This window comes from Pristis pectinata, chromosome 3 (genome assembly GCF_009764475.1).
Source record: "Pristis pectinata isolate sPriPec2 chromosome 3, sPriPec2.1.pri, whole genome shotgun sequence".
NCBI classification, from domain to species: Eukaryota; Metazoa; Chordata; class Chondrichthyes; order Rhinopristiformes; family Pristidae; genus Pristis; species Pristis pectinata.
Window position 1 is genome coordinate 54,498,371 of NC_067407.1, and position 26,374 is coordinate 54,524,744.

At 41.8% G+C, this 26,374-nt stretch overlaps 1 protein-coding gene across 9 annotated transcripts in view; it reads left to right on the forward strand.

The window, feature by feature from the left end:
• The window catches only part of LOC127568774 (eIF-2-alpha kinase GCN2-like), a 69,262-nt gene extending 43,091 nt beyond the window's left edge, over nucleotides 1-26,171 (forward strand). For 6 of the 9 annotated variants that reach the window (XM_052012926.1, XM_052012923.1, XM_052012927.1 and 3 more), the window contains exons 17-24: nucleotides 1,700-1,798; nucleotides 2,921-3,070; nucleotides 6,434-6,553; nucleotides 12,080-12,181; nucleotides 12,649-12,777; nucleotides 15,738-15,812; nucleotides 22,410-22,504; nucleotides 25,376-26,154. In XM_052012926.1, coding sequence (XP_051868886.1) covers nucleotides 1,700-1,798; nucleotides 2,921-3,070; nucleotides 6,434-6,553; nucleotides 12,080-12,181; nucleotides 12,649-12,777; nucleotides 15,738-15,812; nucleotides 22,410-22,504; nucleotides 25,376-25,448 — 843 coding nt within the window. In that variant the 3' untranslated portion in view covers nucleotides 25,449-26,154. Of the gene's footprint in view, nucleotides 1-1,699; nucleotides 1,799-2,920; nucleotides 3,071-6,433; nucleotides 6,554-12,079; nucleotides 12,182-12,648; nucleotides 12,778-15,737; nucleotides 15,813-22,409; nucleotides 22,505-25,375 lie in introns of all 9 variants that reach the window. The other 3 variants (XR_007956065.1, XM_052012922.1, XM_052012928.1) reach the window with 3 other exon arrangements.
• The last annotated feature ends 203 nt before the right edge of the window (nucleotides 26,172-26,374 follow it).

Below are 26,374 nucleotides of genomic sequence, written 5' to 3' on the forward strand. Positions count from 1 at the left end.
TATATGATAAGTTACTGGCTGGAAGGGAAGCACCGCAGGATGGTTGGGATGGAAACTGAGGAGGTGCTGTCGGTAATTTTCACTTCTTCTTGGGTACAGGACTGGTGCTGAGATTGAATAGTGAGGGACTTGGGTGTCTTTGTACATTAATCACTGAAGGTTAACGTTCAGTCTGGGCCAGTAACTAAGATGACAAGTGGCATTTTGGTCCTTAATGGAAGAGGATTTGAGTACCTTGTTCAGAGAGAAGGTAGTGGAGGCACATACTCTCACAACATTTAAGAAGCATCTGGATGTGCACTTGAATCACAAAGGTACAGTAACTACAGACCGAGTGCTAGCAAATGGGATTAGTATAGATAAGCACTTAATGGTTGGCATAGATATGGTGGGCCCGTTTCTGTGCTGTACAGATCTGACCCTAGAGGGGACCAGGTAATGACAGGCCAGTCAGATTAACAGTGGTGCCAAGGTAGTTTATGGATACAATAATCTGCAAGATAATTCATAACCACTTGAACAAATCTAGAATAATAATGGGAAGCAGCTTGGATTTAAGTACAAATTACGTTTAACTTAATTGACTTGTTGAGGGAACTGAGTGGGTGAACAAGGGCAGCACTGTTGAAGTATATACAGGCTTTCAAAAAGTTGTGCAAAGATGAAACAACAGATGAAAGAGGTGCTGCAGTAAATGGAAAGCCACAAGTTTTGCAGATGACATAAAACTTGAAAGCACAGTAAAGAGTGAAGAAGTTAGTATGTAGACAAGAGGATACGGACAGCCTGATAGAATGGGTAGACCCAGGGCAGGTGACATTCAGTGTGGAAATGGGTGAAGAGATGCATCTTGGCAGGAAGAATGAAGAAACCCAAGAGAAGCTACATGGTGTAGTTTTATAGATGTTGCAAGAACAATGGTTCTCATAATGGACAGTGAGATTTTGCCCAGTCAGTTTAAAAGCTTGCTTAAACTCAAAGCAAAGGAATCTCATACAAATATGTGGGCTACAAGTATTACATAGGATGACTTCAGCTTTTTAAGGTAGAAAATTGTTTCCATATATAGTGCAGAATTTTTCCCGTCATTTCTGATTAGTCATGACATGGGAAATATTTACTTTGGCTTTGAAGAGGTCCAAGGATGTGCAGTTGATCCTCCCACACATCTGGTGTCTACTTACAGATTCAGGAATGTGTTTGAGTCACTGATTCCTAACATTTCTCCAGGGTCTAATATATCATAAGACATTAATGATTGCCAAGGAGCCGAGCTTCTTTCTGGCCAGGACTGCTCTTTGATGATGAAAGACAAAAATTTAAGCTACTAAAGTAAACAATAAAATGTTAAGTTATTAAATTTTCCACTGCAGGAGAGAGTTATATTCACATCCCTTGGGCTGTGTTTCAAAATCTCCATATCTCCATGCATATGGAGTCATAGAATTACACAGCATGGCCTTTCAGCCCATTATGTTTCTACTGGCTCTCTGACAGAACTGTCCAACTAATTGGGTGTTGGATTATTCTTTGGGTTAAACAGTGCAAATAAATTGGCATTTTATTCAGTTTATTCTCATAAGAGAATGAAGTAGCAGAAGTACCTTAGTTGCCTTTTAACAATATCTTATTTGATGAAATATAAGTTTCAGGCATTTTCATAACAGGCTGTGAATGATTTTCTTTTTATTTTTAATAGAAACAGTATGGACATCTGATTATTAGTCACACATTTTTTGAAGAAACCCTCTTCAACAATCAGAGTCCAGAATGTGGTTCACAAGAGCACTGTCCAAAGGTAATTTTTTAAAAAATAAACTTAACTGGAGCAGATCATTCTGAAATAAGAATAAATCTGTTCTTATTTGGTGAGGTAATGACCAATCTCATTTACCTGCCAGTGTTTCAGTTATTCACAGGACATGAATGTCAGTCGCAAGACAAGCATTCGTTGTCAGTTTCAGAACAAGATGTATTTTTGTGGCAATCCAGCAGTTTCATAGTTATCATTAGTAACACCAGCTTTTGATTTCCAGTGTATCTAATTAGTCAAGTTTAAGTTCTCCAGCTGTGCCAGGGACTTGAAATCAAATATCTGGATCAATAATTTTGGTCTCTGGCTACTAGTCAAGTGACTTAACCTTTATGCTACTATATCCCTTCATGGACTTACCTGATAAAAAAATAATCTACCCTTGTCTTGAAAATGTCAAGTAGCCCAGCAACCACTGAATTTCAGGGATCATTTCCAGATTTCCATTATCCTTTGGTGCCAGCAGAAATAGTTTCTCTTGAATTCCATCCATTGTCCATGTGGCTAAATGCACTGTATACCTGAAGCAGAGCCTTGTATTCTACTTCCAAAGTTCAGTTCCCTCCAAGTCAAGGTGACCAAGCTGTGGATATTGCAGCTGCTGCCATGTAGCGTGTTTAGACCTAGAAGGGTAGATTGGGTAGATAGAAAAAAAACATTTCCCCATATCGAAGTGCTTAACACCAGAGGTTTAGAAGGCATCTGAGGGAGATTTTTTTCACCCAGTGGGTGGTTGCAATGTGGAACCCGCTGCCTGAGGCGGGTGGAGGCAGGTACTCAAACAATATTTAAGAAGAATCTAGACAAGCACTTGAATCGCCAAGGCGTAGCAGGCTAAGAACCAAGTGTTGGGTTTAGTATAGAGGGGTACTTAATGGTTGACGTGGGCATGGTGGGCTGTGGGGCCTATTTCTATGCTGTTTGACTTAATGATTCCATGAAAGTATGATAGGATGAGAAATGTCCTGAGTACCATTTGCAGAGTTTTCTTTAAGCATTAATGATACCTAATGGTAATAGATACCATTAAAAGCTAGGTATAAACCTGCTGTCAAAGTGTATGGAGAAACATTATTTTTTAATGTGCAAACATTTGCATTTCTTCAGGCTTGTGTTGGGATGTCATTCGATGCTGCCACCCAACAACTGGAAAACTTCTTGCAGTTCCATCCTCAGCTTGGTGATGCTATTACTCAGTGTTGGGAATCACTGACACTTCTACAGAAGCTATTTGTTGATTCTGCTTTCACTGTAAAGGTATGAATAAAAAAGGAAATTGAAATATGTAGATTAAGATTATTATATTTGCCCGACATAATTAATTCTTAACAGCTGCGTGAGGTGGCTTAGCAAACCGATCATTGTCTCCAGTCACAGCAAGGGATATCGGATGGGCAGTAAATGCTGGTCATGTCTGATAGGTGGGTGAGCACCCATTGATTTCTGCGCACTTGCATTTTAGTCATCTGGTTTGCAGCCTTTCTGCTTTACGCAATGCTCAAAGTCATGAACCTACTAACTATTTTTATAATTGCTTGCAAGGCCTTCATTTTATGATGCATAGTCTCTGTAAATAGAAATATGCACTGTAACTAGCCAGTAAGTCGAGTAATTTAAACCTAGTGCCTGGACACCCAGTGAGACTGCACACTAGTGCCTTTAAACTCTTGTTCTTAGATACATAAATAATAGTGAGTCACTCAGTGGGACGTGCTTCCCTCGTTATCTATCTTCTTAATTTCAATTTTTAAGAGTCAGTTGCAGATCAGACTGAACTTGCAGGAGAGAATCCAATGAAGAAAGTTGGAAAAAGTTCCAATAATAAAATTGGAATGTTTAAAAAGGCCTGATGATGGGGCGATAGTGGGGAGATTATTAGCTCTCTAAAATGTCTATGTCTGACGGTGGGGGTCTCAAAAGTCAGTAAACAGAATCCCATCGCATCCCACCCATGGTTTTAGGTGGCAGGATGAGGTTTGGGCAGGAGGTGAGTTTGTCTTTTGCACACCTTATTGCAGCTGCTGGCCTTGGAGTAAACTCCTGGGGTTCCACGCCTCCTACCAGCACCACACTCCCTCTTTGCCTCCCAGCTGACATACAGATGGCGGCAGCTGTCCTAGACGTGTCTTGGTGCCTTGAAGTCTGATACACAAGCTTTCTGTTTTAACTTTCAAATGTTCAGTCATAAAATCCAAAAGAAACAATTAGTACATCTTTCCCTCAGAGGAGACACAAGAGACTGCAGATGCTGGAATCTGGAGCAACAAACAATCTGCTGGAGGAACTCAGTGGGTCGAGCAGCATCTGTGGGGAGGAAAGGAATTGTCAACGTTTTGGGTTGAAACCCTGCATCAAGACTGACAGTGGAGAGGCGAGACGGCCAGTATACAGAGGGGAGGGGGAGTGGTGAGAAAGGAGACCAAGGTAATTGGTGGACTGAGGAGAAGTATAAGATGAGAGGCAGGATGTGCCAGAAGGGGAGAGGAGCAGGGGTGGAAATGAGAGACAGTGGCAGGTGAATGATAGATGGAGGCAGACAAAGAGAGGTAAAAAAGAGGAAAACAATCTTTCCCTCAACACAGTTTTCTACACGCAGATGAAGATTGGTAGGTGAGGAATGTTCTTGCTATTTTAAAAATCAAGAGCTGGTTAACCTGCTTAATGCATGTCTATCAGGTTGCCATTGGCAGCACAGGACACTGCTTCTTCAGAGGGGCACATCCCCACACCCACACTCTCCATACCCTCGGCTATAGCTCACTCCTACACCATCCTCTCCCACGCTGCCAACCAAAGACCAAAGTGTCCGTCCACTGTTAGGCTTCTGGCCCATTATCTGACAGTCACCCCTTGTTCAATTCCTACCTTCTGCTGCTTTGACAGACAGGAGAAAGTGGACGAATTGAGGAATACTTCCTCTTACGATGTGAGCAGGATATTTAAATTTATAAGTTGTTGAAAGTAACGAAACCTGTGTGGTCTTTTGGGATAATTGTCCTATTCAACATCCATCTCTCACTTCCTCTCTTCCGTCTGTCTCCTAATTTTACACATTTTTGTTGTGTAAATTACTCAGTGTTTGGCTCCCATTTCCACGTCAGGTTCACTAAATATTTCCAATACAGTCTGGGCTAACTGCACCTTATATTGGAGAAGTATTCCTTAATGTAAGAGCTGGGATTTTGACCGTCACTGCTGTCCTGCTGTGGTGGAGCTACAGTTCCCAGGACCATGAATCCACTTCCTTGTGATCTGTGTCCCAGCTGTGATCTCTTTCGATGATTTAAAAATTGCCAGATTTCATAAAACATGAATGTCTCCATGGGATTGTAGCACAGCTGGACTGGAAAATAAATAATAATGACTAGAGAGTTTGCTCAATGATATTCACCATCATCGTTAATTAATAGAGAAACCTGCCACTGCTGACTCTACTTGGCAACGGAAGCCAAGGTGACGAACTGACTCTAAACGTTTCAATCTGTACCCTCTGTGTCAAGTTATGGGTTCAAGTTCCACACAGAGATGTAAGCACAAAACTATGGACACTTCAGTGCAATATTATGTGAACACAGGCACCGCCTGAGGACCCCTTCAGTTGGATGTTAAGCTGAGACTCCATCCGCTTCCCGGATAGTTGTAAAAGTTCCCAGTGCACCGTCTGAGGAAATGCCAGGGAGATAGCCCTGGTTTTCCTGGACAGTACTCACCCTCATGATTAAAGAGATTAACAGATCGTTAGCACGTTGCCAGTTATGGGAGCTTGCTGTGCACAACTTGGCTGCTACGTTTCTCATATTGTAATAATGATTACATTTCAAAATGTTTCATTAGCTGAGCAGTGCAGTGGGATGTCCTTAAGCAATGAAAGGCAATATGTATTCACAAGTCTGTCAAACCTTTAAGTCTGTCATTGTCATGGGGTCATAGAGCACAGAAACAGGCCCTTCAGCCCACCTTGTCCACGATGACCATCAATTTCCTATCTCTTTTCATTCTGTTTATCAGCACTTCTCTGCCTTGGCAATTCAAGTGCTTATCTAGATACCACTTAGATGTTGAGAGAGTTTTTTCCTCCACCACCCATTCAGGCAGTGCGTTCCAGATTCCAACCACCTCTGGGTAAATTCTTCATCAGATACTCTCTAAACCTCTTACCCCTTATTTTAAACCTATGCCTTCTAGTTTTAGATACCTCTGACATGGGGGAAAGTTTCCTATTATTTATACTGTATATGCCTCTCATAATTTTGTGTACCCCTTCCGCCTCTCCACTTCAAGGAAAACAAACCCAGCATTTCTGTCTTTCCTCATAATGCTCAGGCAACATCCTGGTCAACCTCCTCCGCACTCTCTTCAGTGTAATCGCGCCCTTCCTCTGGGCATAGCACAGATCATGTGGTACATCAGTGGTCACAAGCATCCAATCACATAAACAATCCTTCAACATCATTCTTTGTTCCTACCACCAAGCCAGTTTTGGATCCAATTTGCCAACTTGCCCTGTAACCTTTTGGACCAGTCTTGCATGTTCCTCCAGCAGTTTGTTTTTTGTTTCAATAGTATTAGCCCGATAGGAGAAAACTGAGCAATGACAAGCTTTCTTTTTTCGTAATACAGGTTGGAAGCTTGCGTGCTACAGATAAATTAAACCTGAAGCACTATGAAGGTGTCCTGTTTGCCTTGTGCAATGCAGCTGGATCGGATGTCCTTGTGTTCGGGGGCCAGTATACAAAACTAGTAAGATATTTAAGAACTGGTTCTGACGCACTTTGCCACCTTGCTTTGATTTTGTGTGCCTTGTGTTAAAATTAGCAACAAGCTAATTGCACTTTGGAAACACCATTGCACATTCCAACCACCATTCTGTAGTCTAGACACATAATCCAGTGGCTCTCTTCCATATTCAGGTCCTGATGATCATGTACTCTGCAAGCTTAGCCAGAATGTAGACACAAAATATTGGCTGAAAATGACAATGAATAATACATTCATGGTTAACCCTGCTTTAAATGCTTCTCTCACTCTTAATAGTGGTAGCGACGAGGGGTTCGGAGTACATCGGGGAATGATGTGAGGATTTAAGGTGTTAAATGGTAAATTGTAATGAGTTTAGAAAGCTGACTGAACATTAACCTCTCATCCTGAAGGAACTGGAAAACAAAGGGATTGAAGCAGTTTCATACAGCTGTGGTTAGACTCCATCTGAAGCACTGCGGCCTGTTTTGGGCATTGTGCTAATAAAAATACATTGGCCTTGGAGGGGGTACAGTCTAGTTTCACCAAAGTGAAAGCAGGACAACAAAGGTTAAAAGCTGCAGACAGGTTACGTAGCCTGTGCTTATATCCCCTTGACAAGGGAAGGTAAGTGGTGATCTAAGGAATTGATCGGGTAGATGTGTGAACATTTTTCACCAGAGAATAAAAATCATTGAGACTTGACCATATTTTTAGAGCCAGCCCCATTTAGGAGGGAAATGTTTTCACACAGCTCCAATAACCCAGATTCATTCCTGACCTATCTGTGTGGAGCTCTCCCTGTGATTGCATGGTGCTCCTACATATCAAAGACATACTGTTAGTTTGATTATGTGGCTACTGTAAATTAGCCCTTTAGTGCAGGTAGCTAGTGGTGGGATCAGGGTCCTTAGTGAGAGAATGGAATAGAAGGGATTGCACTTAGAGCCAGGATAGACACAATGGGCCAAATGGCCTCCTCATATGTCATTATGAAATATAAAGTATGAATTTGAACTATTCTTAAAGAATGGAAGAAGTGAATAGTACTCATGTCATTGACCAGTCCAAGCAGTAACATAACTACAATAAAAGACAGATAGACACAGGAGACCGGCATGCAAATTAATACCGTTTGCCTTTTGTGTTTTTCTGCTTGATGACTTGAGGCCTCTTCGAGAACAATTAGCATAGATTTCCAGGGTTGAATTTGGGGATCAGGGGTTTGAAGGAGATATGCCTGAGTTCTTTATGTTAAGATGTCACAGATGCTGTAAATCTGGATAAAATAGGAATTTCTGAGGATACTCAGCTGCCAGGCACCTTCTGTGCAGAGAGAAACAGAATTAATGTTTCAACTTGATGACCTTCCTGATTAATCTGAAAAACTAACTCAACTTTTCTCTCCACGGTGGCTGTCTGACCTTCAGAGTTTAAGAGTAGGTCTAATAGTGTTTATATTTACAGAAGGCTATTGATCAGTACCTGGGGAGTAAAATTCATGATACCAGCAGTAGAACAAAGGACATATTGGGATAATTTATTTTAACACACTAAACCCTCAGAATACAGAATGTCCTTCAAGAAAAAAAGTGGTAGATTCAGAACAAGAAAAACTTAAAGCTGTAGTTGGAAAAAAAGTACGACTGGTTCTGGAGAAAATCACATTCCCCTGCCCCACGTAGGTTACTCATTGACAGTTAACTTAGTTGACAAAAGGACTAAGCAGAGACTTTTTCCAGGGCGGCAGCGGCTAACACAAGGGGACATAATTTTAAGGCGATTAGAGGAAGATATAAGGGGGATGTCAGGGGTAAGTTTTTTACACAGAGAGTGGTGGGTGCGTGGAATGCAATCCCAGCAGAGGCTGTGGGGGCAGGTGCATTAGGGACGTTTAAGAGACTCTTAGATAGACACATGAATGATAGAGAAGTGGGGGGCTGTGTGGGAGGGAAGGGTTAGATAGATCTTGGAGCAGGGTAAAATGTCAGCACAACATTGTGGGCCGAAGGGCCTGTACTGTGCTGTAGTGTTCTATGTTCTCTATGTTCTAAAGGATTTCTTCAGTGCAGTAAGATTGTACAGTTGTGTAAAGAGAGTATAATCTATGTGTTTCAAGATAATTAGAGCCCTAGCTGTAACTTGGACGTTCAGAAATATGTCTTGAATCCGTGGACACTTAGAACACTAGTTATCATTTGTCTCATGCACTGTCATCATTCCCACATTCCCTGCACTGTGGTTGTTCTTGCTTTGGTCTGTTCCCAGCACTTGCAGGGCTTTGATACTAAGCATTCATTTTTCCCTTTGGAGTTGAGCATTTCCCAGCTTCACTGCAAATTTAGTTTGGTGAACTTTTTGACATTATCATTTGGTTAACTTTCTCTGGCTGCTTGAGAAACTGTTTATAGGGAGCTGGACAGGACCGTTATTACTGGTGTGTGATCACCGTCTGCCACTGAGGATGTTTCCCTGCATCGAGGTGTGCTCTGGTGATTTTAATAGCAAGTTCGTGATTTTTGCAAAGAACGTGGTTAACAATAAAAGAATGCAAAGGCTGACTACTCAAGTTAATCTGGAAAAACACAGCTGAGTGGTTTAGAAAGCTTGCAATAGAAGTAGTCCCTCAAACCTATTGAGCCATTCATAGAACATAGAACACTATAGCACAGTACAGGCCCTTCAGCCCACAATGTTGTGCTGACATTTTACCCTGCTCTAAGATTTATCTAACCCTTCCCTCCCACATAGCCCCCTATTTTTCTATCATTCATGTGTCTATCTAAGATTCTCTTAAATGTCCCTAATGTATCTGCCCCCACTGCAGGCAGTGTGTTCCATGCACCCACCACTCTCTGTGTAAAAAAACTTACCCCTGGCATCCCCCTTATACCTTCCTCCAATCACCTTAAAATTATGTCCCTTCGTGTTAGCCATTGTTGCCCTGGGAAAAAGTCTCTGACTGTCCGCTCGATCTATGCCTCTTATCTTGTACATCTCTATCAAGTCACCTCTCATCCTCCTCCTCTCCAAAGAGAAAAGCCCTAGCTAACTCAACCTATCCTCATAAAATATGCTCTCTAATCTAGGCAACATCCTGGTAAATCTCCTCTGCACCCTCTCTAAAACTTCCACATCCTTCCTATAATGAGGCAACCAGAACTGAACACAATACTCCAGATGTGGTCTGACCAGAGTTCTATAGAGCTGCAACATCACCTCGCAGCTCTTGAACTCAATACCCCGACTAATGAAGGCCAAACGCCATACGACTTCTTTACAACCCTATCGACCTGCATGGTAACCTTGAGGGATCTATGGATGTGGACCCCAAGATCCCTCTGTTCCTCCACACTGCTAAGAGTCCTGCCATTAACCTTGTATCCTGCCTTTGAATTCAATCTCCTGAAGTGTATCACTTCACAGTTATCTGGGTTGAACTCCATCTGCCACTTCTCAGCCCACATCTGCATTCTATCAATATCCTTTTGTAATCTACAGCAACCTTCTACACTATCCACAACACCACCAACCTTTGTATCATCAGCAAATTTACTAACCCACCCTTCCACATCCTCATCCAAGTCATTTATAAAAATCACTAAGATCAGGGCTCCCAGAACAGATCCCTGCAGAACACCACTGGTCACCAACCTCCAGGCAGAATACGCTCCATCTACTACCACCCTCTGTCTTCTATGGGTGAGCCAATTCTGAATCCACACAGCCAAGTTTCCCTGGATCTCATGCCTCCTGACTTTCTTAATGAGCCTTGCATGAGGAACCTTATCGGACGCCTTACTAAAATCCATGTACACCACATCCACTGTTCTACCTTCATCAATGTGCTTTGTCACATCCTCAAAGAATTCAATCAGGCTCGTGAGGCATGACCTGCCCCTCACAAAGCCATGCTGACTGTCCCTAATTAGCTATGCTTCTCTAAATTCCCATAAATCCTGTCTCTAAGAATCTTCTCCAGTAATTTGCCCACCACTGAAGTAAGACTCACTGGTCTATAATTCCCAGGGTTATCCCTACTCCCTTCCTTAAACAAAGGAAAAACATTTGCCACCCTCCAATCATCTGGCACTACTCCTGTGGCCAGTGAGGATGCAAAGATCATCGCCAAAGGCACAGCAATCTCTTCCCTCACTTCCCGTTATAACCTCGGATATATCCCATCTGGCCCCAGTAATTTATCTATGCTAATGTTTTTCAAAAGTTCCAGCACATCCTCTTTCCTCATGTCGACATGCCCTAGCAAATCATCCTGTTATACGCCACCCTCACAAACATCAAGGTCTCTCTCTCTGGTGAATACTGAAGCAAAGTATTCATTAAAGACCTCCCCTACCTCTTCCTACTCCAGGCACACGTTTTCTCTTTTATCCCTGATCGGTCCTACCCTCACTTTAGTTATCCTCTTATTCTTCATGTATGTGTCAAACACCTTGGCGTTTTCCTTGATCCTACTCCCCAAGGACTTCTCATGCCCCCTTCTAGCTCTCCTAAGTCCATTCTTAAGCTTAATTCTGGCTACCTCGTAACTCTCCAGAGCCCTGTCTGATCTATGCTTTCTAAACCTCAGGTAAGCTTCTTTCTTCCTCTTGACAAGACATTCTACATCTCATGTCAACCACGGTTCCTTCACTCTACCATCCTTATCCTGCCTCAATGGGACAAACCTATCCAGAGCTCCATGCAAGTATTCCTTAAACAACCTCCACATTTCTGCTGTGCACTTCCCCAAGAACATCTGTTCCCAATTTACGCTCCCAAGTTCCTGCCTAATAGCATAATAATTCCCCCTCCCTCAGTTAAATACTTTCCCTTATCATCTACTCCTATCCCTCTCCAAGGCTATGGTAAAGGTCAAGGAGTTATGGTCACTATCTCCAAAATGCTCTCCCACCGAGAGACCTGAAATCTGATCAGGCTCATTGCCAGGTCCAGAATGTCCACTCTAGTCGGCCTGTCCACATACTGTGTCAGGAATCCTTCCTGTACACACTGAACAAACTCCGTCCCATCTATCCCCTTTACAGTAAGGAGGTGCCAATCAATATTATCAATTCAGTTGAATCTCAGCATAAGTATAATCTGTCCTCCAATCGATCCTTGTTTTTATGTCAGTTAATATCTTTAGTAACCAAAACTCTTATTAATCTCAGTTTGAAATGGTTCGTTGACTGCTCGCTCCTGTGTCCCAACAGCTTTAGTGATGGGAAAAATTCCAGATTTCCTTTTCGCTATCGATATGAAGATATGCCTTCTGACACTGAGCGCAGTGGCATGTCTAATTTTAAGTTTATGCCATCACCTTCTGCATTCCAATGGTGAGGGAGATGGTTTCTCTGTAGCTACCCAATCAGTTCCACCTCACAGGTGTTAGGGGAGCATTAAAGGAATCAGAACAGAGTAATAATTAAAAATGAACAGGAGAGCCTGGGGAAGTGTTTTATATCACCTATTTTTTTTGAATAAAAATGGTGCAGCCTGATTTACTTGTCTGTCACACTGCTGCAGCTCCGAAGTTTTGATGACTCCTATGGGGTGTTGCCCAACTTGTCTGCCGCTGGCCTGAACATCGATCTCCAGAAACTCGTAGAAGCAGCAACAAACACAAAGGTAAAAGGCAAACCAGAGACGCAGAGTGAAGAAAATGCAAGGTTTAGGTGGGGGGGGGGGGGGGGGTGGGGGTTGTGGGGGGGGAATGGGGGGAAGATTGGTCCATGAGGAATCAGTCTCAAAACTTGATTCAGCGTTCCCAGCCTCACTTTCCCTTTGGGGACCTCTAGTATTAATTTCTCTCTACCTTTTTAGTTTGTGTTGTGTCTGAAGATTGGGCCTTGGTACAACTGGCCAGACTGATGCCATACTAAAATGATTTAATAATTGTTACTTACGGGAGAATATACGTGAATCTTTGCATGCAACTTTGGTGGTGCTAATCTTTGCTACATTAAATCCATGGTGTAGACCATTGACTCATTACATTAATTTATCCCTGAGTATGTTCTGTTATGAAATGCCAAAAGGAATCGTGTGACTTTATTTGCAGAGAAACTAATGAGTTTTCTTCATGTCACACTCAGAGACCTGGAAGGATGGACAAAATCTGTATTCATTGCAGTCCTGACGCATGCCCAGAAATCTGCTTTAACTTGGCGAGGAAATGTTGGGAAGCAGGCATACGTGTTAGATTGATGACCCGACTTAATGAGGTAAACCAACCAATGTCCTGAAGACAAAGGATGAACCATGACAGATGAGAAAATCCATTGCTTTTTAAAACATAAAAGAGGTTCCTATTCTCAGTGTCTGTTGTTGAGAAGAGGTTGTACTCTTCAGATTTAGATAACTGCATTAGGTAGCTGAGATGAACACATGCCGGTACCATTCAATATCCAGTCTCTCATACATTGTAAACAGAAAATACACATTGATTATAAATGCGAATGCCCAGTGGCTCCAGAACTTTTGAGTGCTGAAGGAGGCTCTTTGGTCTTTTGTTATAATGTTGGCTCTTCACAAATGTAGTCTAGGATTGATAGGGAAGTGCAGTTACCGTGTGACAAGTTTACACAAGCGTTCTCTATCATGAATATTGGGATATGAATGTACAGTAGGAAGAATTGACACAGCAGTGTGACAACCAAGATTCTATTTTTTGCAGATGGCATGTGCGTAGACATGCACGTCTGGTTGGTAGCTCTAAGGGCCCTACAGTGCAGAGCTCTGCAGTTCAGTGCTGTACAGTACAGTGCTCTGCAGTTCAATGCTGTACAGTGCAGAGCCCTAGGGTGCAGTGCTCTGCAGTTCAATGCTGTACAGTGCAGAGCCCTACAGTGGTTTCTGCCACCCATATTCATTCTGTCGACAACAATAGAATGAATTTCTAAGGCAGAATGCAACATATCATTACTATATCAAACCTTTGACAATACTGACTGGAGACAAATCTCTAACCAATGACTTTTTCCGTAGATTCTTGATGCAACAGAGGGAAATCTGGGTTCACCTTCCTCCCACCTGATTGAAGCATTTTTTTTGCATCCATCAACTTATTTTCTTTCCTAGCAGCTGCATTTCCTCTTCAACCTTTTTGCAAGAAGACTTCATGAGACACTTTATCCATCAAGCATAAATGCAAGTTTGGTATATTCTCAGAAATAGGAAAATATGTGAAGCATTTTATTGGATTTAAAGAAAAAAACAAACTTTCAATTCAGAGTGTGCCACTAGGTGACAGTGTTTAGACAAAAAAAAATCAACTGACAGAAACCAAGAAGGTTTTGTAATACTGTTTCCCTCAGCACTGGGGTTACTGACAGAACAATATGGTCTAGCTAATAATCTGTGGAAATATTTTGATTTCGACTTTGACTAACCCTCTGTGGCCTCTTTTTCTCTGTCTCCAATATTTGTGGGATGAGAATTTTCTACCATAACAATACCAAATCATCAGCACGGCATGGAAGGAGGCCAATTCCATTCCCAGCCTTTCTGTGGAGGAAACTAATCCCATACCCGTTTCAGTTATCCCTGCAAATTACTCTCCCTGAATTACCTATCCAATTTCTTTTTGAAAACCCTAATTGACTCAGGTAGGCTTTATCGGCACCAAGTTCCATATCATAACCACTTCTGCATAAGATAAATACAGGACAGAAACAGGCCCTTTGGCCCACACTGTCCAATCAGACCAGCAAATACGCATTCCATTTACCAGCACTTGATCATCAGACTTCCCCTTACATCCACTGTGTATCTTAAAGTATCAGGTAATAGTTTAGCCACTTCTTCATTTTTTGTTAGTAGTAAGGGTAATGATATAGGCTGGTTCATCACATCTATTTCCCAATTCTTTGGGTCACTTGAATGATCAATGAACAATCTTGATCAGCTTATCCTCTGGCTGTGAAATCAGTCATTTTTGTCTTCGTTACATGTTGTGTTGAAACTTAGCAATGGACCATCCATCATTGGACATTCCAAGATTGTGAGGCCAAAAAATAAATTCAGTAGGAAAATTGAATCTACGTCTTGGCCTCACAATCTTGGAATGTGCAATGATGATGGTGGTGGTGGTGATATGGGAGCACTGGTGATCTGGGTTAGAGATGAGCATATTCTCTATCTCATTACTACTTGATTTTATTCAATGCACAGTGTGCACTGTAGTAAGAGAAATTAAAGTTGATCTTTTTGTACGTTTTACCTGCAAATGTTCTTTTAGTTTGGTACTTCTGATTTCCAATATTGTGATTTCCTCTCAAGTGGTTGACACAGTCAGTTTCAACATTCACATCTCCTGCTGTGTGTTTTTATTTCAATTGAGGTCTATGTAATTGATCAATATGTTCCACTAAGTCTTTACTTTTTCACCAGGTTTTGGGAATGCTGCAACTTTGCTGCCTTTCCCTTTCATCATGCCGTTACAAAATGAATGTGAGGGTTCCAAATGGAGGGGTGAGATTGTGACAGGGGCATCTTGTACAGAAAGTTTCTGCAATGATTAACATCAATTCACTGCACTTGTTTTTTCATATACATGCATTTTTATTGCAACCAGCCTTCATAGTTCCAATGTGGTCCAATAAACTTGACCATTGCCTAAAGATGTCACAAAGCCTGATACAGTTTATGAATGAGTAGCTAATTTGCCACAGAAGCACAAATTAAACTTACATGAATGTACTTTTAGAGTAGAGGAGAACAAATAATATTGTTTGTGTCAGTACATAATGACATGAGTGCAATTTGAGGGAAATATAGTCTGAGTTAGTATTAGGGATTTTCAGGTTGGTTCAAGAACCTGATGGCAGGTGGGAAGGAGCTGTTGTTTAAACTTGAGGTGAAGATCTTAAGGCTGCTTTACCTCCTGCCGGATGGCAGTATCAAGAAGGAGGCATGGCCTGGATAGCAGGGGGTCCTTCATGATGGATGTCACGTTCCTGAGCACCTCTTGTAGATGTCCTCGAGGGTGGGAAGAGCTGTACCCATGATGGAACTGGCTGTTCATCCAGCATTTCTGTTTCTGTCCTTTCTGAATATCCTTTAAGATAGAGGTAATGATTGTTTGATGAGCCTTAGTTATCACCACTCCATTCCTTGAAGGTTGTGTACTTACTATAAATCAGGTTTCAAAACATATTCTGACATTGTCTTTTACTTCATTTAGAAAAATATCACAGCTGAGAGTCTCGAAAGGGGCAAGATATTTGTCCTACAGCTTCAAGGTAAAACAAACTTAAAGGTAAGAACAAAATCCTAGCCAGGCTTGCCAGTGGAATTGAATGACCATATGAAGGACCAATGCAAAGGAGAAGAAGGTTTCTGGAAGTAAAGTCTCAATAAGCCTTAGTATAACTTATTATTTGAGATTTGTGATCCATAAAAGTCTGTTTTTAACTTTTGGGCAACTGACCAGTGGAGCAAGCTGATTGTTTCCCAATGCAGTGTCGTTGAAGGCCCACTTGCTCCATTATTCTGAGGTTCCTGCCTTGTTTAGATTCAGCAGACAAGCGGCAGTGAACAAACCGGCAAGCAAACTTACCAAGCATTCTGAAATTAGCAAGGGGAAGTTAACGGTAGCTAGCATTTATGTAGCACCTTTGAGATGGTAAAGCATCAGAGGGTGGCACAGTTAGTGGTGCTGTCTCACAGCTCCAGCAGCCAGAGTTTGATGCTGATCTTGGGCAATGTCTTTGTGGAGGTTGTACATTTCTCTTGTGACTATATGGTTTTCCCTCAGGTGCTCTGGTTTCCTCCTACATCCGAAAACGTGCAGAGAGGTTAATTGACCATTGTAAATTAAGCCTTGTGTTTAGGTAAGAGGCAAAAAGAGGCACAATGGATAGGCATTGCGAGGGATAATATGTTACAGGGAAATAAGGAGAGAGGATGGGACAGATAGGATTGCTCTGCTGGGAACTAGCATTGGGCTGAATGGCCTCCTATTTCATAATAAGAAGGAATGAGGCACAGCAAAGTGATGAAAGCAAACAAAATTTGAAGCCAAGGAAGGAGGCATTAGATAAGCAACAATGACCCACTTCCTATCTGCAGGCTCTGGAGGTGCAGGAATGCCATTTCCAACACCAAACTGGCTCCACCCGGCCATCAGATAACATGTCAGTCAAGTCCGCTTTACATCATAGGGCGCCTGCCACAGAAATCCTGCCACAGTTTGGCCACAGTCAAATGATACAGGTTAGTCAGGGGAGGCACAGCTGGTGGAGCTGCTGCCTCATAGCTCCAGCAGCCCGGGTTCAATCCTGACCTCCGGTCCTGTCTATGTGGAGTTTGCACGTTCTCCCTGTGACTTCATGGGTTTCCCCTGAGTGCTGCCATTTCCTCCCACCTCCCAAAGATGTGTGGGTTGGTAGGTTAATTGGCCACTGTAAATTGCCCCTAGTGTGTAGGTGAAGGGTCGAATCTGGGGCAGTTGATGGGAATATGGGGAGAATAAAATGGGATTCATGTAGAATTAGCATCAATGGGAGTTTGATGGATTTATTGGGCTGAGGGGTCTGTTTGCATGCTGTATGACTCTGTAACTTTGACTCAGGATTGTAGAACACAATTTTCTTGGTATCAGAGTCAGTATGGCCAAAAAACTAACTTCCCAAAGGTCTTGGTGAAGAGGAAATTGGAAGAAAATACTCTCCACATGCAGGTGTACTCAGATTTTTAGGATTTGACTAGTAGGGTCCTTGAGGGATTTGTATCAGATTCCCAAGATTTTCACTTTATTCACGAATAGTGTGAATCAGAGGAATAGAAAGACATATATTGATATTTTGTCAGTGAATCTTAAATTAGATGATATAGTAAATTGTGTAGAGAGGAGCAAGAAATTCCCAAGGGATATTGATAGAAGTTACAGAGAGAAAGTATGAGGTCATCTGTTTTGAACCTCATAAAAATATATTTGAGCATTTGCATTTGTGTTAGAGTATTGTATACTGCAGTGGGAGTCAATGAGCTCTTCATTTTTAGAGCGTTGATTCCTTCCTCTGCTCACAAAATATCAACACGCAATTAGGATGCACTTTCTAGATACAATCTCACAGCATGCATTGTGCAACAATTTGGTTTAAAGGAGCAGGTTTGCAGAAACATTTGCATGCGAAAGGCAGGCACCATTTGCCGAGAGATCAAGAGTTAAAGCTGAGGCACAGGGTCCCAGTCAGTTGACAGGCATCATGGGTTTGCTGAGAAGTAGTAAGCAGAGAGTTGGAACAAAGGAAGTATGATTGAATCGATGGGGAGTGGAAAGATGTCAAGGACTCCAGCTTTTCACTCTCCATCTCAATGGCCTGGATTTGGAAATAGCTGACAGCATTGCAATTATATTAGACAAGTGCTGCACTGAACTGTAGGTAAATCAAAGGAAGCTGCTGAAGGACACTGCATCAGTTAAGCAAGTGGGTGGAATTATGACAGAGGATATTGTGTAATCTAAAAGTTATGAAACAGTACTTTTTGGCCATATAAATCAGAGGTGGAAATGCGTAATGGGGAAGAATAAGAATTATAGATGTATAAAGTGATCTGGGAATCCCAGTAAACAAATCTTTCCATGATGGCACATACAAAATGGGGAACTGAAGGAACAGGGTGATGTTAGTCTTTATCATAAAACTACAGAACACCCACTACAGCAAAGTTCAATAATCAGCTATCCAGCTCTTTGGAAATACCGATGGATGGCCGTATTCCCTTTCTACTCACCAGGGCCCTGGTTCCTGTGCTCCTTCTAACATACTGAAGCCTAGGTTGCCGCACTCCGATCCACTCACTGGGACCCTGTTTCCTGCTCTTCCTCTCCACCCTCCAAGGCCCTGATTCCCTTGCTCCCTTTCTAGTCACCAGGGCCCCAGTTCCGGCATTCCTTTTAAACTTATATGGTTCACTGGAAAATTTATGTAACATCTTAAAAAAAAAGTGAATTAAAAGTGTGTTTTGGGTGTTTATTAAAAGGGCATTCAGTAGTTTGGAAGATCTGCCAGTCTGGCATCACCAAAGTCCCAAGGTAGCCAGATTATCGGAGCTGGAGTTCTATTGTACTAAGTACGTACCTCAGAATGATATCCCGGTTTCTGACAGAGGCCAGTGACAATTCAGTGGACAATACATAGAATGTTTGCTGGGTAAAATTTGGTTCCACTGAATAGTCAAGAGATAATTAAGGGTAGTTGTACTGAGGTATGTAAAATAAAGGGAAATGACAAGATGATGAAGCTTCTTCTATGGAAGGTTGGTACTTGTCCTCACCTTCACAAAACATGGAATATAATTTCAGTTGAACATCGCACATTGCTTTAATATCAATGAAATTGAATTTCGGAAGTGGAGCTTAGCACGTACAACTGAGGACAAATTTCTACCTCATCATCTTAAAATTTAGGCAAAACAAACTCAGAGTCTTCTCATAAGAAGTTATGAAACTTTGTATTAAGCCAACCCAGTGGAATCGAATGGGATATTTAAAAGTACTTGGTAATTAACCATGTGTCGGCAGGGTTCCGTTCCTTTGAACTGTTTATAACCCGAACTGTTTAAGATTTGGCCACAAACCGAGTTCCCAGATGGTAGAAGATGCCTGCAGTCCAACAGCAGCCGGCAAGTCCATCCCGCCGATCTCTCACATGCTTGTTCGTATGTTTGGGCTGCACATAAGCCAGGTGTTCGTAAGCTGGGAAGGACCTGTGGTTAGAACAACATTTTAAAATAATTGAACTGTAATGATTAACAAAATTGATATTCCAAATGGTCCATATGTGTTTCTATGCTCTTATCTATAATAATGGACTTCAGGGGTTTTCATCCTGTGGCTAACAGGTATACACCAACTTTACTTTGATCCCAGCTGATGGATTATGTGTTGTCACAGCTGAAATGGTTGCACTATATTAAATTGAACAAAGTGGCTGGTATTAATAAGGTAAGGGTTTTAAAATGCAGTTAAATGCAAATCTGGTTGCAAGAGGCTGAGCATCAAATCGCCAAATAGCCTTTCTGCCTTTTCCTTATCTTGTCCTTAATGTTATTTATGTTATTTAATGTATTTGCTACAGAATTACATTTGCATCATGCTTCCAACTTTTCTAATTATTGTTATGTTTTTTTCTTGTGTGAAGTAAAGGTTAATTGTCAATTAGAACTTGCAACATGTTATTGTACTTGTGGTATAACTGCCTTCGTTTGTTGTAGTTTTCATAAAACAATATTTTATGAAAACTAGTATATTTTGTATAATATCTTTTAGTTTCTTGCTTGACTCTATAAAGCATATAATTAAAAGCTGCTCAGCAGTAAGATATTTGAGCTAGTCTTTCGTGAATATATTTGAAGCAAAATTCCCCTAGAAAAGACAATGATGAGATTGGTCGGAGAGGCACAAGTGGATTTTGGAAAAGATGCATCATTAGGTTTAAGATACAGAGCAAAATTCCAGAGGTAAAGTGAAAAGAAAATGCAAATACAGGTGATTTGAATTTGAAACAGGCTATTTGGCGATTTGGTGATCGGGCTGGTGGGGTGAAAGGTAAGAACCAAAGGAACAACAACAGAAATGCAGATAGCTGTATTTGGATTCCAGTTACTGATAGCTAATACAGTGGGCAGTGCTGGTCTGCGAGAGGTCAGGACAGAAGCAAACGACCCATGTTATACATATAAACTGGAGGGCCAGCATTCATCAGGCTGACTCAGAGCAGAAGAAGGGCAGGCCGGCAGGAGAAATGTTTCCTTTAGAGGGTTAGTACAGGACATTAAAAAAACACAGTGAGACTATTAATCAGGAACCTGACCTGAGGACTGCAGAGAAACCTGGAGCTGGGAGAACAGTGACCCAAGTTCCTGCAGCAGAGTGGAGATGTACCTCTAGAGTCATTTTGGCTAAGCCCAGAATGACTGGTATTGGTATTGGTTTATTATTGTCACTTGTACCGAGGTACAGTGAAAAACTTGCCTTACAAACTGATCTTACAGGTCAATTCATTACACAGTGCAGTTACATTAAGTTAGTACAGGGTGCATTGATGTAGTACAGGTAAAAGAAAACAGTAGCGGTACAGAGTAAAGTGTCACAGCTACAGAGAAACAGCTACAGACTGGGGAATGGGAGCAGTGGGTAGAGGGATGACTTGATAGATGCATGGCCAACACCACCTCCCTGACCCTCATTTTGCATTGAGGTTTTATTAAATAGTGCCCTTACAGTGACCTATAATATGTTTCATTACAGTTGTAGCAACCTACACTATCCAGATTATATAAATCAATTAACTCCTGGGAACAGTTGTCTGTGGTTGATCACTACATGTTTTGTGGCACGTCTTCCATTTTGGCAGCAACTCATTTAATTCTGCTTAAAGCAGAACTCAGCTGGATGAGATCAAACAGCTGTGTAATTGTCTAATTTAATATGATCTTCCTGGTTAATGGTGCCTTTTCTGTCACTGCGTTTCATTTGTGTGCATTAAACAAACTGTTGACTTGCTTCTTAAAAGGACAAGCACTGCAAGAAAAGAAATGGGAAAAGGGAGTTATTTCTCTGAAACAATGTCATAGAAGGCTGTAAATGCACAGCGCGCTCATAAGGTGCCCGAAAGGGAAAAGTTAATGGACTGGGTTTTACAAAGACATGCCACCAAATTCAATATCCCCTGCAAAAGCAGAAGTCCCAAACTTGCCGGCTGCTCTTCTCCAGTGATTTGCCATCTGCATTCCTACATTGGACTCCTCAGGGAATCCACCGACAGAAGATGAACTCATAGCAGTGTTCCTGCACTTGCTCTGGAGTGTCTGCCCACTGAAACTGGCCCCAGGTTAGACCCTGCACAGGAATAGGAATGCAAATTGTTTGAATGAAGAGGATTATCTGTGCAGGAATAACATACTAGGCTTTTTAAAAAAATTACTCATGTTTGATTAAAGTGCACCTTAATTTTTTTAATAATTTAAAAATATTTTAATTGTTTTTCAGTAGTTTTGGAATACCTTTGAATATCCTGAATATTAGGGGCATCCAGAAACAATCATAATCATTGATCGGTTTGACAGCCAGCTAAGCCTGTAGGTCTGAAGTTTGTCGTAGGTCAGTGACAAGTGAAGGCAGTGTCATGCTGGCAGCAAGTTCTGGCCCAATGTTTTAACTAAAACCCTTCATGAACCCTAGAATCAGATCTTTTATTCTCGTTCAGTTCTTGCCTTGTTTACTAGTAAGAATGACAATAATCACGTGTGATCTTCTGAAAGCAACTTTAAGATAATGAATGGTTTTGACAGATGAACATTCAGTGGATGTTTTCCTTTTGTGGGGGAATCTAGACCACGGGTTACTGTTTAAAAATAAGAGGTCACCCATTTAAGACAGAGAGGAGGTGAAGTATGGTCTTTGAATATTTTTTAAAATAGAGTTAGGTACTTAATAATCAAGTGGGTGAAAGGATACCGTGGGTAGATGAAAATGCAGAGTTGAGACTACAGTTGGATCAGCTGTAATCTTATATGATGGAACTGGTTTGAGGGGCTGAATGGCCTATCTGTATTTGCACAGTTAAAAGCTCAGCAAGATCCTTGGAATCCACCAGAGTCTGTCCCAAGAAGTATTCCATCTTCCCAAAGCATCCTTTAGTAGATATCTGATCATATGTACGGCTGTAAGAGCTCATGCTATTGGCATCCCAGCTGGACAGCAACCACTCACACTGGGAAACTTTGGCTCTGCCTTTCTGTTTCAGCTTATGTTCTAACAAGTGAAAGGAAACGAATGAATACAGGCTTCTGCAGCAACTTCATGAAACTATTGTGTATTAATCACATGTGTCCTCTTTATCTCCAGGTGTTGCTATATGAAGGAGGGAAAGTTTCAACTCTAAACAGCATAAAGGAGCTTTTGCAACATGCCAAAAGGACCACTAAACTGACGCTCCCAAGGTAGGATATTAAGAGTAAATGAAAAAAAGAAAACTGCACATGCTGGACATCTGAAACAAAAACAGAAAATGTTGAAATGCTCAACAAGTTAGGCAGCACCTCTGGAGAGAGAAACTGTCAATGTTTCAGGTCTGCAACCCTTCGTCAGAACTGGGATAGAGAGAGATGCAACTAAAGTGAGAAAAACTAACTTGCACCTCCCTCTTTCCCAGTTCTGAGGAAGGGTCACAGACTGGAAACATTGACTGTTTCCCTCTCCCCAGATGCTGCCTGACCTGCTGGGCATTTCAGTGTTTTCTGTTTTTGTTTAGGGCAACATGTCATTTCATAAAAACCTCCTGCAGTCTGAGTTTGACTCTTTCCATTCTGAGATGCAGTTCTGTCAAGAAGTGAATTGAATCTACAAGTGAGTGAGCTATTGGTAATGTCCACTGATTATTAAGTAATGACCAGTGAGTTTTATAAAGTGTAAAAGAGTTACCCAACATGGCCTGAAATAAGAACTCCTGCTAAGTTGGAATTGAGTTAAAAGCCTTTCTGATGTTTTGAGATTTCTGACCATTTTACTGTGGGAAGTACATTACAATGTTATCATTAAAATAAATCCAAGGATTAAAGTTGTCATAGTAACCAGAGGAGAGAATGCGTATTGAAGCTCAACAGATAACAACATAAGAACTTGAGAAACAGGAGCAGAAGTCGATCAGTTGGCCCCTCAAGCCTGTTCCGTCAGACATTAGGGTCCTGGCTGATCCATCCTTGGCCTTGACGACACTTTCACTATCATCCAACGTTGTAGGATGTTGCTGGATTACAGAGGAGACAATTCACTCATCCTGGCAAGTGGGAGGTCAGAAATGGGGTGATGTGGAGGGGGGGCAGTATGAGGTGTTGGTGGTGGGGGGGGGGGGGGTCAAGGGCTGGGTGCAGGGAAAGATGAGATTGCAGGGGTTGGGGGTGAAGAGAGGTATACAGGAGAGCTGGACAGGGTGAGCTTAATGGGGGTGGCAGATGGAGGGCGAGCTGGGGACAGTGGGTAAGGTGGTTGGGGGCAGATGGACAGTTAGTTGTGGTGCAGTGGGCAGGGCGAAATGGGGCAGCAGCAGTTATAGCTGGATAATTATGGATCTCTGGGCAAAGTTTCAAACTTAACCAGTCTAAAGAAACGTTTGCAACATGTAGAAAAGACCACAAAACTGACATTGCCAAAGTAAGGCATTAAGAGGACATATCATTTCATATAAACCTCTGCAGTCCGAGTTTCGACTCTTTCCATTCTTGGCATGAGAGGCAGTTCTATCAAAGTGAATTGAATATACAAGTGAGTGAGCTGTTAGTAATGTAAGTTGATGATTACATAATTGTGGATTTCCAGCTAAGTTTCTTCCATTAAATTGTCCAGGGCATTCTGTGGAGTGTTGATGGCTAGTTATATCTTGGTCCATGCATTCGTTTCCATTGAGGCCGTTTTCGCATATTAGCATTTATAATGAGACTTCAGTGCTGTTTTTGCTCTGAGAAGTGATGCTGTAACTCTGTAGCAAAGCAAGTGCTAGTGATGGTGGAGAGGGGAACCCACTGCTTCCTTCTTGCTGGGAGATCCTGCAACTCAGTGTAGTTTAGTGATTTTAAGAGGGTAAAACTGGCACAATGGTATGCTGACTCTAGGGGTGACAGGACTTGAGCCTCCACATCACCCACAGTGTAAAAGATAAGATAAGGTATCTTTATTAGTCACATGTACTTCAAAACAAACAGTGAAATGCATCTTTTGCATAGAGTGTTCTGGGGGGCAGCCCGCAAGTGTCGCCACACTTCCGGCGCCAACATAGCATGCCCACAACTTCCTAACCCATACGTTTTTTTTGGAATGTGGGAGGAAACCGGAGCACCCAGAGGAAACCCAGGCAGACACGGGGAGAACGTACTTACAGACAGCAGCTGGAATTGAACCCAGGTCGCTGGCGCTGTAAAGCGTTACACTAACCACTATACTACCATGCCTGCCCACACCAACCCAGGCATGCTCACCAACCCAGGAACTCTGTCATGTTGATAGGAGTCTCCTCCAGAATGGTGGTATGATGGAGAAGCAACCCCTGCTGCCAAGCTGCTCTGCAGCCAGATTTTGTGTTGGGTGACATGGCTTTTCCTACAGCATTGAAGATTGTTACAACATAAGGAGTCCAGATCCTGTCCGAAGGTGTGTCCAGAGGCTTGCAAGCAAGTTTCTCTTCATCACCATCATGGTGCAAAGGAGGTTCCAACTCCAACAAACCCTGACCTTTACCAGCAGCAGAACTTTAGTGTTGTATGTGGGCAGCACAGACCCTTGTATTTAATTGAGCTGTTCACAGCTTCAGGAGGTTCTAACTCCTTTGCAGCCAGTGACATACTTTGGAGATTCATAGAGACACCCAGTAAGGAAACAGGCCCTTTGGCCCAACAAGTCCATGCTAACCATCAACCACCCATTTACACTGATCCTACCTTAACCCATTTTATTCTCCACATTTGAAAGTGTTGCAGCCCATCAATTCACACCATCAGCATTAAGATAAATGAAAAGATAGTCATTTTTCATTGAACAATACATTTTGGCCAGGAATACCAGAGAAGATGTTCCTGCTGTTCTACCATTGGAGAGAACACACAAAGCTCTGGTTTACTGGTGCATCAACAGTATAGCTTTGAATTATCAGCCAACTTTAGATGCATGACTGTTGGGGGCACTGGAATTCAGATCCCACAGCTCGACGTGTAATCAGTGCATTCAATAACATAGTATAATTTTTTTTTGACTTGGTTTTGTAAAGTATTATGTTTGTCATGGGAAATAACAGCTTCACCCTCTGATTTTCCACCAAACAGGTGCTCAGCAAAGAAACGCCGTTACTTCAAGAAGCAATCCAGAAGACTAGGGCCACATTATCCTGTGGGATAGGGGAGAAATGTCATCAAACTATTGAGTACAATGGAACTCTAAAAGTTATCAGAATATGCCAGTTATTAATATATCCAACTTTTAGTGGTAACTTGAAATCTTATTTTCTTTGGAACAATGAATTATGTAGACAATAAACAAATTAAAACTGCAACAAAATCTTTAAAACATAGGTTCCCGTAAGTTCCTTTATAGTGTTGTCTAGAACTCAAGTCCAATTTATTGTCATATGCACAAGTACAGTGAAGTACACATACAATGAAAAACCTGCTTCCAGCAGCATGTAGCGGTTAGTGTAATGCTTTACAGCGCCAGCGACCCGGGTTCAAATCCGGCCACTGTCTGTAAGGAGTTTGTACGTTCTCCCCGTGTCTGCGTGGGTTTCCTCCAGGTGCCCCGGTTTCCTCCCACATTCCAAAGACGTACGGGTTAGGAAGTTGTAGGCATACTATGTTGGCGCCGGAAGCGTGGCGACACTTGCGGGCTGCCCCCAGAACACTACACAAAAAGATGTATTTGACTGTGTGTTTCGATGTACATGTGACTAATAAAGATATCTATCTATCTATCATAGGCACATAGATTCAGACAACAACACATAGGAGATAAGTTACACATAAATTATACAAGACGCTGAAGAAAAAAAGAACTGTTCAAAACAAGATATTAGTGCAAAAAAAACAATCAGAACTCACTTTATTATTTTCCACGTTGATACGTCAGCATGTTTCAAGCACATGTGAAGTTTAAATGCTTTCATCGGTATTTTTCTGATACTGTATGTAGAATACAATTGCCAAATGTGATGTGAGATTTTTAGAATATTATATTATAGTGTCAGCATTTTATATATTTCTTTGTGTTGCAATGGTTTTCCTTGAACAATTAAAAGAAATTTAATGCCTTGAACAATTAAAAAAAAAATG